General features: G+C 34.2%; 1 protein-coding gene across 2 annotated transcripts in view; it reads right to left on the bottom strand.

Moving 5' to 3' along the window:
* Positions 1–15,587, bottom strand: part of LOC140437744 (fatty acid synthase-like) — a 104,221-nt gene that overhangs the window by 64,533 nt on the left and 24,101 nt on the right. For both annotated transcript variants that reach the window (XM_072527439.1, XM_072527440.1), the window contains exons 3-6: positions 15,150–15,320; positions 13,535–13,742; positions 6,720–6,923; positions 4,146–4,426 (exon numbers count right to left, since the gene is read on the bottom strand). In XM_072527439.1, coding sequence (XP_072383540.1) covers positions 4,146–4,426; positions 6,720–6,923; positions 13,535–13,742; positions 15,150–15,320 — 864 coding nt within the window. The remainder of the gene's footprint in view (positions 1–4,145; positions 4,427–6,719; positions 6,924–13,534; positions 13,743–15,149; positions 15,321–15,587) is intronic.

The raw sequence follows: 15,587 nt of genomic DNA, 5'->3' as shown, positions 1-15,587 counted from the left end.
CGAGCGGCCGTTTGTAATTGCCACTCGTACTCGTACCTACCTCTGGATGGACATTACTCGACTGTCTATTAGTATTGCCGTTCTTAGAACTTGTACCCGACTGCAGATCACTCGACGGTCTGTTTGTGCCAGTCTTAAAACTTGTTTTATAACAAATTTATCCATCTTCAAATTCAACGTAATCAATTTGCACGAAAAATATACGCTCTCTGACTTGGCACTAAACTTAAATTGAATGGAATAAAAGAAGCAGCGGTTCAGCAGACGAAAATTTGTAATTTTGTGGAGTAGTAAGAGGTTAAAATAAATGTGGTGGCGTCAGTCAGAGCGCGGCCTTAAAAAGCAAGCTGGAAAACGGCGAGTCGACGCGACCCGGCATTTTGTTTTTGTGGCCCGGTACCGGTCGCGACCCACCATTTGGGAAACTCTGATATAAACTATGACCAGAAAAAGCTGAAAGATACTTAAACCATAGATACAATGAAACTATAAGAGACTCTTTTGAAAAAACAAAGCCTGAGGAAAATGTGCACAAATAGTAAAAAGTTTAGATATAAGCCAAAATCAGAAAAATTGGTTCGACCAATAGTGCGAATATTAGAAAAAACTGGAGATTAAAGCCACAATAATCTGCTGAAGCAAAATAGTAGATAGAATAAAGATATCTTACAAGAACTAAAGCAGAAGGTGAAAGCAACGAACAAAGATTTATTTAAAAGAATTGAAGACAATTTTAATAACAAATAATAAATTAATTAAAAACATATTAAATATCAACGTTTTCGATATAACAGAAAATTTATAGCATACTCAAATTCTAGTTAAAAACAACCTTTATTTAGAGAGAGATAGATATGTTTACTACCGGCCATGATGTTGTGAGAAACCAGGCACGCCATGGAAACTCTGAGTCTGGAATAAACATAAAAATATGGAGCACCCTCAAAATTGGTACGTGGAATGTTCGAGGATTGCTGAAACCCGGAAAATTGGATGTAGTGGAAAACGAAATACACAATTATGCCATTGTAGGTCTATCTGAAACCCACTGGAAGGATAAAGGACATTATACGTCAAAAAATGGCAATGATATTTATTTCTCCGGCAATGATAAACAATCTCGGAATGGCGTGGCAGTGATAGTAAATAATGCCATTAAAACCTCCGTAAAAGAATACATAACCGTCAGCGATCGGATAATAATTGTTGTCAGAATGAATGCCAGTCCAGTTAATCTTAATGTAGTACAAACATATGCCCCAACAAGCGAAGCTCACGATGAAGAGATCGAAACATTTTATAGTACGTTGGAGCAGACGCTTAGGAAGCTTCCAAATAGAGAAATCACAGCAGTCGTAGGCGATTTCAACGCTAAAATTGGTGTAACTACAGAAGACCATTACTTGCGAGAGACCGTCGGATTATATGGACTTGGCCAAAGAAATGACAGAGGAGAACGCTTGCTACACTTTTGTATAGACAACAACCTGTTTGTTACTAATACAGGCTTTCAACATCACCCAAGACGACTATACACTTGGATATCACCAGGAAATAGATACAGAAATCAGATAGATTTTATACTGGTAAAAACCCGTTGGAGGAGCGCTGTTAAGGATGTTAAGACCTATCCAGGACAAGATTGTAATAGCGACCATCAATTTTTATCAGCTGAATTCCGCATGAAGTTAAGAAACAGTCCAAAAACAGGAAATACAACAACTAAATGGCATCTAAGATATAACGATCCGTACAAAAAAGCCGCAACGCAAAAGCTATGTGACCTCAAACAATCATTAAATCCAGAAGAGTCCTCAAATAGCATATGGACAAAAACAAAATCCATATTGCATAATGCTGCGAAAAACATTAAGAGTGATAGAGAAGAAAGAAGGAAACAATGGATAACAGACTCCACGTGGACTAAAATACAGGAGAGGAAGTGCTTAAAAGCCACAGGACTGAACAGTGAAAGTGATAAAGAGGCCTATAAAGCACTGAACGGTCAAATAAAACGACTCTGCAAAAAGGACAAGAACACACACTTGAACAAAATCTGCATGGAAATAGAAGGGCATAAAACCAAAACTGAGACCAGAGACATGTTTAAAAAAATAAAGCAGATAACGCGTTCCTTTAAACCAAACTACCTTGCTATCAAAGATGATAACGGAACTCTACTCACTTCTAAAAAAGATATTTTACACAGATGGAAAGAATACTGTGGACGACTGATGATGGAGGAAAGCACAGACGCCCCATCACAACAAGAAGATGCCAGTTTGGTGACGGAACCTGACGTACTCAAAAGTGAAGTTGAAGCAGCAATTATGAGGCAAAAAAGTCAGAAAGCTGCCGGTCCAGATAACATACCTATTGAAATGATTTGGGCCCTAGATGACGTTGGAGTGGATATAATACATCAAATTTGTCAAAGAGTGTGGGAGACAGGTAAATGGCCTGAGGACTGGACACAATCACTATATATTCCCATACATAAAAAGGGAGCGAAAGATTTATGTAGTAACTATCGCACAATTGCTCTAATTGCGCATTGCAGTAAGATACTCTTACACATAATTCTCGAGAGGATAAAGCCCTTTTTACTACCTAACATTGCGGAGGAACAAGCAGGTTTCGTTCCCGGACGTGGTACTAGAGAACAAATTTTAAACGTACGGCAGATTGTAGAAAAATCCAGAGAATTTAACATCACAACATATTTGTGCTTCATAGATTATATTAAAGCTTTCGATTTGGTCAACTGGAGTAAAATGTGGCAGGTTTTGTCTGAAATGGGAGTCCCCAATCATCTGATACTGTTAATTAAAAGCCTGTACAATAACAATTATGCCAAAGTTAGAATAAATGGGGACCGATAGTTTCAGGGTCACAAAGGGCGTGAGACAAGGCTGCATACTAAGCCCAATTCTATTTAACATCTGTGGTCAATGGATAATGTGGAAAGCTACTGAGGACTGGAACGGTGGCATCACCATTGGCGGGAAGAAGATTTGCAACTTGAGATATGCGATGATACTACTATCCTCGCTAGTTCTGAAGCTGAATTGATTCACCTGCTACAACGGATAGAAGACGTAAGCTTAACGATGGGCCTTAGAATAAACAGAGATAAAACGAGAATCATGATAATTGACAGAGCTAACAACAATCAAAATCATCTGGTCATGATAAACAATATCGCTGTTGTAGATAAATTTGTGTATCTGGGCTCATTAATAACCAACAAAGGAGGCTGTACTGAAGAAATAAAGCGGCGGTCAGCAATCGCAAAAATCGCTATGGCAAAATTAACAAAAATTTGGAAAAGCCATGAAATAACTACCGATACAAAAATGAGACTAGTAAGAAGTCTAGTTTTTCCAGTTTTTACTTATGCATCGGAATGCTGGACCCTTACTGAGAAAGACAAAAAGAACATAGATGTATTTGAGATGTACTGCTGGAGACGAATGCTGAGAATACCATGGGTGGCCCGAAGAACAAATGAATCCATACTGGACCAGCTAAACATAAAGAAAAGACTAAGAATACAAATATCAGAACAAATAATAAGCTATTTTGGACATGTCCTTCGAAGAAATGGTCTTAAAAAACTTACCATCCAGGGAAAAGTAGAAGGCAAAAGAAATAGAGATAGATCTCCCACACGATACACGGACCATATTGTTGCTACCATTGGCGCTCCATTGTCAGAATGTGCTAGAATGGCAGAAGATAGAAAAACGTGGAGGAACATTGGGAAATTTAGTTAATAGCTTCATGATATCACGATACCTGCATCAGGTTAACGACTAAGAAGAAGAAGAAGATATGTTTACAAAAATCTAAGATCCCAGTTATTACAACAAACCCTAAATAGCTGGACTAACTCTGATTAACGCATTTTTATAAGACTTTTTTAAGCTTTTCGTTATTGATATTTTATGGACTTTACGGTCATAAAATTTATATGTTTAAGGTATTGCTCATGTTGTAACTGGCTGATTGACACCTAGTCTATGCCAATAACAAAAAAAAAAGACTTTTTTAGTAATTAAAAGCAAAGAAATGTAAAATTTTGACATTGAAGTGTAATTGATTATAATAAAGAAAAAATAATAAGTGAAATATTTAACCCTTACCCGTTCCGTGCGCTTCAAGGAAACTCAGATCAGCTGGATTAGTTCCAGAGTCATTATAAACCTCTCTCATTAATTGCCGTTGTAATTCACCAGATGGATATGTTATCCCAGCTTCCTTATATCCATCGCAATTTGTTTTGATGTAAACAACATCCGCGTATTTTCTTTTAGCCACCTTACTCTTCTGGAGGATTACCACACACACAGTCTCAGCTCTAGCATATCCGTCTCCAGATTTGTCAAACACTTTACAAGATCCATCTAAACTTAAAACTCCCAATCTGAAAATAGTTTTAAAATACTGTTAAGAAAATAATGTTATAGTATTTCCATTTAATTGGATATATATCTGTACCTCGGAGGGATACAACACTGATATATATATATATATATATATATATATATATATATATATATATATATATATATATATATATATATTTATATATATATATTTATATATATATATATATATATATATATATATATATATATATATATATATATATATATATATATATATATATATATATATATATATATATATATGTTACGAGCAATGTCCGAAATTGGACAATCCTCGCATTGTACGGAAAATCTTGTCCGCTTCTAGCATTGTACCCCTTTACTGTACAATCTCCGAAATAGACATAATCGTCGGACTTTGTATAAAAGAATTGCTGTACAATGTTCGAATTTCAATAAGTAGCCATTCGTCAAAGTTTGGGAGAATATGACAGATATCGATTCACAAACATCTTCCCTATATTATAGTATAGTGATGTACCTATCTCTTGAAGCTTTATAATGTTTCACTCACATTATTACTCTATTGCAGAACAAATTCTTATTATTTATATTTTAGTTTGACACAGCCTTTTATCACATTGACAATTTGAAAAAGAAGAACTCTATACATAAATAGAAAATATAAAAATATCAAATAATTAATAAGAAATGTTCGATTTTTGATTTGGTGTGTCACTTGTCAATAATAATCAAGACGAATCGTTGGGCGTTTCAATAATCATTTTTAATTTTGATCATTTCGGACATTGTACAGTTTGGGGGTACAATGCTAGAAGTGGACAATAATTTCCGTACAATGCTAGAATTGTCCAATTTCGGGCTTTGCTCGCAACATATGTTTATATATATATATATATATATATATATATATATATATATATATATATATATATATATATATTGTTATGATTGTTTATTTTGACTTTAATCTTAGTTTATTGAGCCAATAAAAAAAATTATAACTTATTTGTTATCAAAAGTAAAATAATCCTTATATTACCTGTGTTCGATGGATTCAAAAGATTTTCTAGTTGTCTTTTATCGGGATAGAGCAGAAAAGGATAAGAATACAAATATATTATATTACAAAGATTTACGTTTCTTTATTTTATATGAAAGAATAAAACAATTATTAAATTCTGTCGTTATCTTATCAATCAGCATACAAGAAAATAAATCAATTTTTATAATAATAAGATTATAAAGCTACATACATTTATATTACGTGAAAACCAATTTTACTTAAAATTTTCTTTACTTGAAAAAAAAAGAAACAACAAAACTTTAAACTTTTGATTAGCCTAACAAAACCTCAGTTCTTAAATTTGAATGCTAATGACCATGATGTCAAACCGATCCTTCACAGATATAAAATTCAATTGTACAAACACTTACAGCTTATTTTCTTCTTGAGTTGTATGTTGGAACATACCCAGAAAAGTCCAGTCTCCTCAACGATTTGATCTCTCCTCTTTGGCACCTCGGCTCCTTCTTAACGTCTCTGCACCTCCTGCAGACTACACAAAAAACACCTGATTCACTTCTCCAAACTCAGCTACTTATTTATGACACCAGGACCTCCTTTTGTCAACTTGATGCCGTAAGAATACTTTCACATATACTTTATAAAATGCCCACGGTAGATACAAGGACCTCTTTTAATCTACTTGTTATCTCCTTCTGCAAACTATTAACTTCTTTTCGTTACGCCGGTATCCAAACTCACGAACCAACACCCTATCTTGAGACAAACGACTGTTTCCTTTCGATGACCAAAATATCACTATATTCTCCTGTCTCATGATCGACTCACAAATTCCCCTTTAAAAACGACCGTCCAATCAAAAGCTCAAATTGTGTTTACCATGATTTTGGAAAAGCCTAATTTCGGTTTCAGAGAAAAACTAAATAGCTTACTTTAAAATTGGTTTTGTCAATAAATAATAATTTATACATATTTTAAAAGATTAGAATATGGTCATTTAATACTCGACTACACAAAAAATGAAAAGATTAACTTACAGGTAAAATGTCTTCTAATTCTAAACAAAGGTTTTTTTGATAATTTTGTTTGAAACGGAACAAGGTCGTTTGCCAAACAAATTTCTATTCTTATTGATATCTTAAAATTTTATTCCGATGGATATTTTTATATATTTTTCTTTGGTTGGGAAAGAAAAAGTATGACAATATATATATATAGTTTTTCAAATAAAAGTTAGATGTTTTATGGTAAAAAAAAAGTTTAAAATGGTTTTTAGTTACCTCGAAAATTGAAGGGAAATGAACGGATGGATAACCATGTTGGCTCCACACACAATAGCACTATCTATTATACCATTCCTCAAATCTCTGTAAGCATTTTCTAAAGCAAACAACGAACTGCTACATGCTGTATCTGCTATAATTGAAGGACCTTTAAGCTTCAGGAAATAACTTATTCTTTGAGAGACCGCCGATCGGATACACCTAGAACATATTATATTGTTATATTAAAAAAAATAAGACATTGGAATGAATATATCGATCATATTTGTAGTAATATAAGTACACCACTTTTGAAAACTGAAAAATACGGAATAATAAATCACTACAATTTTTATTTAACATTTGATATTCAAATCTAAAAAGTACCAAATGCAATATTTTATTTTTATATTGTTACGATAAATATTATGAGTCATATTAAACACCCGTAACATTTTGTTTATTCTCACTTTTGTTCTAGTATTTTCTCCGACCCGCTAGAAACCGGTCTGGCGTTCGAGACAATTCAAAGGTCAACGCAGCTGCGAGCCGCTATAAAACCAGTCTTGGTTCCATGGTATTCGAGAAGAGTCAACATCCACCTGCTTCGAAGGGATTCCAGAAGTAACGTCTGTTTGATATAAATAGCGGAATTTTCATTATGCGAGGCAGTCTGAAGATAATATAGCGTCGAGTTTCTAATTGTAATGCGGAAATAAATATTGTAAATAAATTATATAAATTAAAGTAGTTGTGATAAGTGTAAGAATACTCTATCATTCTAGGCATCTTCTTCTATACCTCAATCTCTTAAAACTTTATTTACTCCGCTTTTCCAACGTTATTGATGTCTTTCGCGTTTTATTTTTCCATCTGATTTGCATTCTATAATTTGTTTGGGTAGTCTTGTATCGGGTATTTTTTGTATATGGCAAACCAGAGTTCTATCAAATATAGTCTATTGTAGTTAATGAATAATATAAGCAAGCAATCCAACAAGAAAATATTATAAATCAGCTTACACTGCTACATATTCTTCACATTGCTATATAGCATGGAGATCTGGATTCTTAGAGAGACACTAATTAAAAAATAGGAGGTCTTTGATATGTGGATCTACCGACGAATATTACGGATAAGTTAGATTGAATAAATAAATCTTAAATAGTTTTACACCAAATGAAATAACGAAAACAATAAAAATTCGAAAGCTACAATATTTTAGCCTTGTAATAAGACATCCAGGGATGTATAACTTTCTACACCTCATAATAGAGGGCCAGATTGCCGAAAGAAGAGGCCCAGTCCGAAAAAGAACATCCTGACTTCGAATTCTCCGAAACTAGTATCAAGAGATATCCGTTAATACGTTTCAAGGTTCTGTAAGCAAGTTTTGATTGTCAATATGATTGTGAACTTTCGACAATTGGACAGGATAATCAAAGAAGAAGAAGAAGATTATGGCATGTAATTAAATATACATACTAGAAAAAAACGAAGTTTTTATACTTTCTTTTTAGTCCGAGAACTTTGGGTACAAAAGGGGGACGCCTATGTCCAGCTGTGAATTTAGTAGAGGTTGATGAGGATGATGATATTGTTTACAAATTTCTCTAGAATTAATAAAAGTTATTGATAAAAAAACTAATATATCTACATAAAATAATTCATATTAGTAGAGAATACGCTTATACCTTCTTAACCTTGAGAGATAAAGTACAATATACGCGCGATTATCCTAAACTCTATCCACCGAGAAGCGATAGTGCCAGTAAACAACGAAATATACGCGTGTAGGGTTATAAACGTTTTAATTGGCTGGCGTTTAGATTTCTCTCCGCCTATTTCAGATCTGTATTACGAAAATTAAGTGATATTTATGAATATATATATTTTTAAATAATAGAACATTTTTGATTCAATGCACATACAAAGTCGGCAATAAATGTTTTTCTCATCCCATATGTCATAAACTTGGGAATAGATATTCATTATACAATTTTTTGTTTGTATTTTTAAATTAAATACTAATACTAAATCAACTGACAACACTGTACACCGCTGTACTGCTGTAACTTCCATTAAATTAGTATTTGAAGAGAAGTCGAACGATAAAGATGCATCCCTAAGCCACAGTTAGACGATACTTCTGTTATTGCGCTGTTGCCAATTTGTTATATTTTATTGTGCTACATAGATTTTAAATCCATTTGTTGACAATTATGAAAAATGAGCACATACATTTTGCAATGCATATGGAATGACATTTAAAATAACTTTTTTTTTCAAACCCTTTATATTTTGTGCACTTATTTCTATTTCCGTTAATCAGTCTGGTAAAATTATAATAAATCAAACTTGAGGAAAATGTATGTTATGCATTATTCTTATAAAAAAGATTTACAAATAATAATTGAGATTAGTGGGATAATTATGAAAATAAATACAAAAAACGAGGCTTACATGCCAAAAAAATCGTTCGCCTTCCGTTTTATAGCTAACTCGGGAAAAAAAACGTGGCTACTAAGATGGCTTACCTTGTTGTCGTTAAAAACAATTAGGAAAAACTTGAACTATCACTATCACCATTACTACCAATTTCTATAATTAACGGTTCAACCATGACCTCAATAATATGATCAAGTTCCCAGAACTTTTTTTCTACTGTATTCTGCACATGCTTCACACAGTTTTTCCATTTCTCCTGGGTAATGTTGTTAAGGGCACCATTTAAAAGGATTTTGACATCTGCAAATTTGAAAGTCTTGTTGTTGGCAGCAACAAAATTTTTAGCATCAGCCCAAATCAGCTCAATAGGATTAAGCTCACAATGGTAGGGTGGCAAACGTAAAACGGTTTTATTTTGAGCTTTTGCGAGTTCATCGATAACATATTTGTTATATTTAGCCTTACGCGGTGCCACTAATTGTAAGAGTTCAACTTTAAGCATGTCCTCATGGAAGTCGATATTTTTTGATCGTAACCAGTCTTTTATTTTTTGCTTTATCCATGCTGTAGTCGGTACTTTCTCACTTTTTCGCGAATGGTAAGGAACATTATCGAGAACTATGACACAGTTGTCTTCTAAAAGGGGCAAAATATTGGCAAACCACTTTTCAAAACCGTCTGAGTTCATTTCCTCGTGATAGTCGCCACTCTTTTTTGATTCAAACGTCCATAGGCCACCTTCTACAAAACCTGTTTCAATCCCAATATGTGTAAGAATCAGTCTTTTTCCTTTGCCAGATGGATTTTTGAGACCTGCTAAGAGACCTGACAAAAACGCCTGCCTGGAAGATTTCACCGTTTCATCAACCCACACATGAGATTTTGTATGTCCTGCATTTACCCACGTTTCATCTAAATAATAAATTTTCCTGTTTTCCTCCCGAAATTTTTTAATGGATTTTAAAAAATTTCGCCTCCATAAAATAATCTCTTCTCGTTCTAATAAAGCACTGTTTCTACCCCTACGTACTTATTTAAAATCTAATGATTTTAGAAATTTATGGAAAGTACTGCGTTTAAAATTTGGCAAGCTTTCGTCGTCGTTAACAGCTGCAAGAACTTTGTCTATAGTTGGTATTTCGTTGCGAAAAAAAAAAATTGATGTACAATTCGACGAATAGCAGTTTTATCAAAATCGTCTATTTTGTGAAGTATGGTTTTTCTGAGTTTGTTCTTTTTCGGTGAAGAAAATCCTCCTGTACTTTTCTGTTCCCTAATAATTCTGTACACAGAAGCTTCACCTACTCCGCTGGTAGAAGCAGTTTGTTTAACTATTTCCGATATTAAAGCTTTAGGACGCGATTCCGTTGTCGATTTATAAATATTGTATATAACGCTTTTTTCCGTACTACTAAATGCACGTAATTTTGAACGCTTTTTTGGAGTTAATTCCTCGGCAGAATCTGTAGAACTCGACATTGTTTGTAAAACTGAAAATTAGACAGCAAACTGTAAACAGTGTAAAAAAATAAATATAAAAGCAAACAATAGAAAGCATAAATAAACACCCACTAAGTTCGATTAAACGCGCCGAAATGTACAATTATTACCACGAAAGCTATTTTATCAACTGAACTTATAGCGAGTTTATACACGCAAGAATTTGCTGACGATAGTATTTGTTGGTTCAAACAAAATCAAACAGTAACTGATTATGGCAGTGTTAACAGTGGCGGTGTTTTATTTCATTGTAAATAGAAGCGTGTTACAAATTGCTATTTATTTTTAAAATGGAAAAATTTCTTTTGCATAAAACCAACAAGATGAATCCAGATAAGTACAACATATTATTAATTTTGGATTTCCGATTTACCAAAAAAATATGTTTAAAAAAGTATGTATTAGCAAACGTTAAATCCGGACCTGGCAAATTTGGCAACGCCTTGTTGTTTTGGCGCACTATCTCTTCTCGTTGGATAGAGTTTAGTCTAGGTTATCCGAGCCCCTCGGTTAACCGGGGCAAAATTTTGCCTCGGTTTTACTTTTATAGTCGTACTTGTTGAATCACAATATCGAGTAATAAAAAAAGGGTCGATGGTCACAAGTTATATCGGCAGCTGTTATATGGGCAATCCATTGAAAATTGTGGATTATTGATAAGAAGAGAATTGTGTGTAAGGTATGCTTTAAGTCAAGCTGATGTCGAGTCGGTATTCTCAGAAATTGGTCACCGCCTTATTTCCAGAAATTTCTGTGTCGTGTTTTGTCTACAACTTCCTGTTCCTTTCTATGTTAATCAGTGTAAATTGAACTACCGATTTGTTTGCTATCGTTCAGATCGTTAAATTAAGTTAATGTACGGTAAAATTTTTCCTTTTATGTACTGTTTTGTGTATTTATTCGAGTTTATTAGTTTCGGTTTCAGAATTAATTTTTCATAAGTTGATTTTTGTGAGTGTAAGAGAGCATCTTTCTGTGCAATATGTGTGGAAAGCGGAAGAGAGTAGTTGTATCTTTGGAAACAAAAGTGAGTGCAATTTAGATGTTGGACAAGGGTGAATCAATAAAGAAGGTTGCTTCAGATTTAGATTTAACTGTTAGAGATTGAAAGCGTAAGCGGAATGAAATCGAACAGTGGGTCAACCAAAGTGTGAGTGGTGGTAGTGGATTGGCCCAGAAGACCATGAACAAACTTCTGAGGCGTTGTTCTTGTGGTTTTCACAATTGAGAGATTGGGCAGCCCGATAAGTGGTCCAATACTCCAAGCAAAAGCTATTGAACTCCAGAAGAAGTTTATGGATGGAGGAGAAAACTTTTGTGCTAGTGAAGGATAAATTGACTTATGGAAGAAGAAATATGGCATCCGACAATTGAATATTTGTGGCGAAAAACTTTCTGCTGACTCAACTAAAATTGGAACATTTTATATAAAATTACAAGACATTATCCTTAAAGATGAAATAACTTCAGACTAAATATTTAATTGTGATGAGATAGGCCTTAAGTTTAAAATGCTTTCATCAAAAATACTAGCTGCTAAAAATGAAGGAACCTCACCAGATTACAAAAAAAGCAAAGAGAGAGTCACAATCATGATTTGCAACAATGCTTCTGGTTCATTAAAATTAAAACCTCTTTTAATTGGAAAATCCAGAAATCCAAGGGCATTCAAAAATGTCCAAATAGATTGCTTACCTACAATCTATAGCAACCAACGCATGGATGGACTGTAACACTTTTAAGGACTGGTTTTTTAATGACTTCGTGCCAGTCATTGACGCCTACCTAATAAACAGAAATCTGCCCCGGAAAGCTTTGTTGTTGTTGGAAAACGCACGATCCCACCCAGATGCGAGTGAATTTATTAGTGGTGACATACGAGCTGTGTTCCTTCCACCCAATGTGACGTCTCTCATCCAACCCCTAGACCAAGGCGTTATAGAAGCAATGAAGAGGAATTATCGGCGGAAGCTTGTTCAGGTACTGCTAACTAAGCTGGATGAAAAGCCGACTGTAACTGAGGCATTGAAGAAGATCACGGTTAAAGATGTTTGCTATTGGATTGCCTCTGCTTGGGACGATGTAAAAGTGTCCACTATTCAGAAGTCGTGGAAAAAATTATTTAAGATAGCCCACAAAACACAAGACGTTCAAGATGAAACTGATGACTGTGAAGTTGATTCTTTAGCCAACCTAGCCAATCAATTACCAGTAGAACAAACAATCGGAAACCAAGACATCATCGATTGGATGAATCTAGACGAAGAAATGGAACTGACAGATGATGCAGTTGCCAATCTAGTTCTAAATGTCACCCACAAAGAAGAACAAGAAGATACAGATGAGATAACTCAAAAGATTTCTCATTGCAATGGATTGAAGTCCCTTGAAGCAGCTCTCGCATACATCGAGCAACATGAAGAATCGACACCATTAGACAACCTCCATTTTCAACGTTGGCACAACATCGCCGCCTCAAAAAGAGGAATGAAGTTAAAACAAAAATCAATCAAAAACTTTTTTAAACAATTTAAAACATTTATAAGGTAAATTTTTTTATCTTTTATACTACTTTTATATTAGTTTTTAGTTATTAAAATAAACACATTAATCATTATTTACGTAGGTACACATTTTTCTATCAGAATAATCAATCTCAGTGTTAACAGAATTTTTTCGGTATCCGAGGTAGTCACGGTCCCAATTACCTCGGATAATCGCGAGTCTACTGTATGAGGAATAAGAAATCTAGAAAGTCAACACATATTCCGATTAAGATATCTTATATATAAATTCAGTTATAGTTTAACAGCATCAAGAGAGCGTCATAATTTCCTAGTTTTCTGAAAAACAAAATCCAAAGAGAAATTCATATTATAACATACCCAGTAAAACCTTTTTTTGGATCTGGTCCAATATGGTCAACCAGTATACTTTTCTCAGTTTCATTGAAACAAGTACCAACATACACGCCTGTATTGGTTCCTTCAAAGTCTTCCAAATTCATACCTGCATCAAAAATAGCTTCAACGGTTTTTTCAAGAAGCATTCGGCCTATGGAATCTTGAGATTCGCCTTGTTGTCGATGTATACCTAAAATAAAATTTTTATAACAATTAAAGAAATAAGACTGAATCTTTTTAGTGAATATAAAACTGAATTTATAAATATAGTGATATGGAACATAACTGAGTAGATTAGAGTACCATTCGAGTCGTCAGAGACGAAAATGCCATAAAATCTCAAAAAATAATACGAACAAGCTGAATTTTGCTGATAATTTTGGCAATTTTGGGACACCAAAAAAGATGTAGGAAAGTTTGCCACTCCTATCTCCGGGTTTCCCTCTAAAACCCCCATCGTAGGAAAGAGGGGCGCTGTAGAATGAACCGTTCTAACAACGCTTGAAGCGATCGGCGATTTTAAAAATAAGTTACGCACATGAAATCATTTTTTTAAATAAAAACTTGTATCAACTTTACGGTAAAAATTTGATATCTTTTGATAAGAGTGTCCTATCAACAATATAAAATTTCGATTTTGATTTATGGCAACAAATATGAGGCATTTGAATTACGCCTATGTATAAACTGAAGAAGCAGCTATAACTGGCATTGATGAAGTAGATAGCAAAAGTATTGAGTAAATAACAAGAGGGATTTGCACTTGGGAAAGATTAAAAATATCACATCGAAGGGATGTCAGAGCACATCAGGAGAAATGTTTAATCTCCTGCGAAGAGTTGAGTACGAAAGCAATAAAGTTGGTCTGAAAATCAATAAAGCTAAGACAAAATAATGGTGGTCGACAGATTCCACACTAATCAACTGACTATCATGTTACAGGAATACCAGATAGTGGACAGTTTTCTCTATCTCAGAAGTTCGGAGACGTATTGGTATGGCAAAAAATAAGACGAGTCGCCTTTAAAGTTTAAAAAGACGGATCTTTTTCTCAATATATTAAAATGAGACAGGTGAATGCCCTTGTATTCTCAATATTTCTATACGGGGCAGAGACTTGGACTCTTCGCAGACGCGAGTGCCAAAAAATTGATGCCTTTAAGATGATAAGACAGCTCAAAGGACAAACGTTTCCATTTTAAATCAACTCAAGATTAAAAAAAGCTTGTCCACAATATGTCTGTAACATATTCTACAATTTTTCGGTCACGTGGTTCTTAAAGGTGAGGATAGTTTGGAGAGATTAATTGTTTCTGGAAACGTTTCGTGGAGATCAAGAGGACGATCACCAACTAAATGGTCCAACCAAATTAAGAATTTAGCTGGAAACTCATTCTGTGAAGCTCTGAGAGCAGCTAAAGATAGGGACCAATGGAGAAAAATTGTTACGAATATTGGAAGAAATCACGACCCTTAGTAAGAGAGGGGAAGATGCCAATTATATACAGTTGTTCATATCCACGATACCCCCATCTTTTTTAGGAACTTACAAACCCTCCCCCCTCAAATATTATCAAAACTATATAAAAAAACTTACCAAAAAATCCGCCATCGTACTTATTGATGATGGGAAGGGTACCTGAACAAAGCGGTACTTCCGGATGCTTATAATCCCATCGCCTGTTAGGTAATACCATGTTCACTTTATTAAATAAATTATATTGAAAGTGATAGATATCGGTAGAATTTGGAAACGTCCCGGACATACCTAAAATTTTAAGTTACATCGTAGTAAATACAGTAAATATAGTATAAAGGTTGTCAACAAGTGCTGATCCAGCTTCAAGACTGTCCTGATTGAGCTTAAGTTAAAATATTAATATTATAATTGAACATCAGGACGCTAGCAACGAGGAAGCGTATGGACTTTTACTTTCCATTTCGCAGGATGGGAGGTCAGGTCGAATTCTACTTTCGAAGGTGTAGAAGCCTCACTTGCTTGAGCACACCTGTCAATGTAGCTATTTTTTGAGAA

This window comes from Diabrotica undecimpunctata, chromosome 3 (assembly GCF_040954645.1).
Source record: "Diabrotica undecimpunctata isolate CICGRU chromosome 3, icDiaUnde3, whole genome shotgun sequence".
NCBI lineage: Eukaryota > Metazoa > Arthropoda > Insecta > Coleoptera > Chrysomelidae > Diabrotica > Diabrotica undecimpunctata.
Note: the sequence above shows the minus strand (reverse complement) of the source record. Positions and strands in the feature narration are given on the sequence as shown.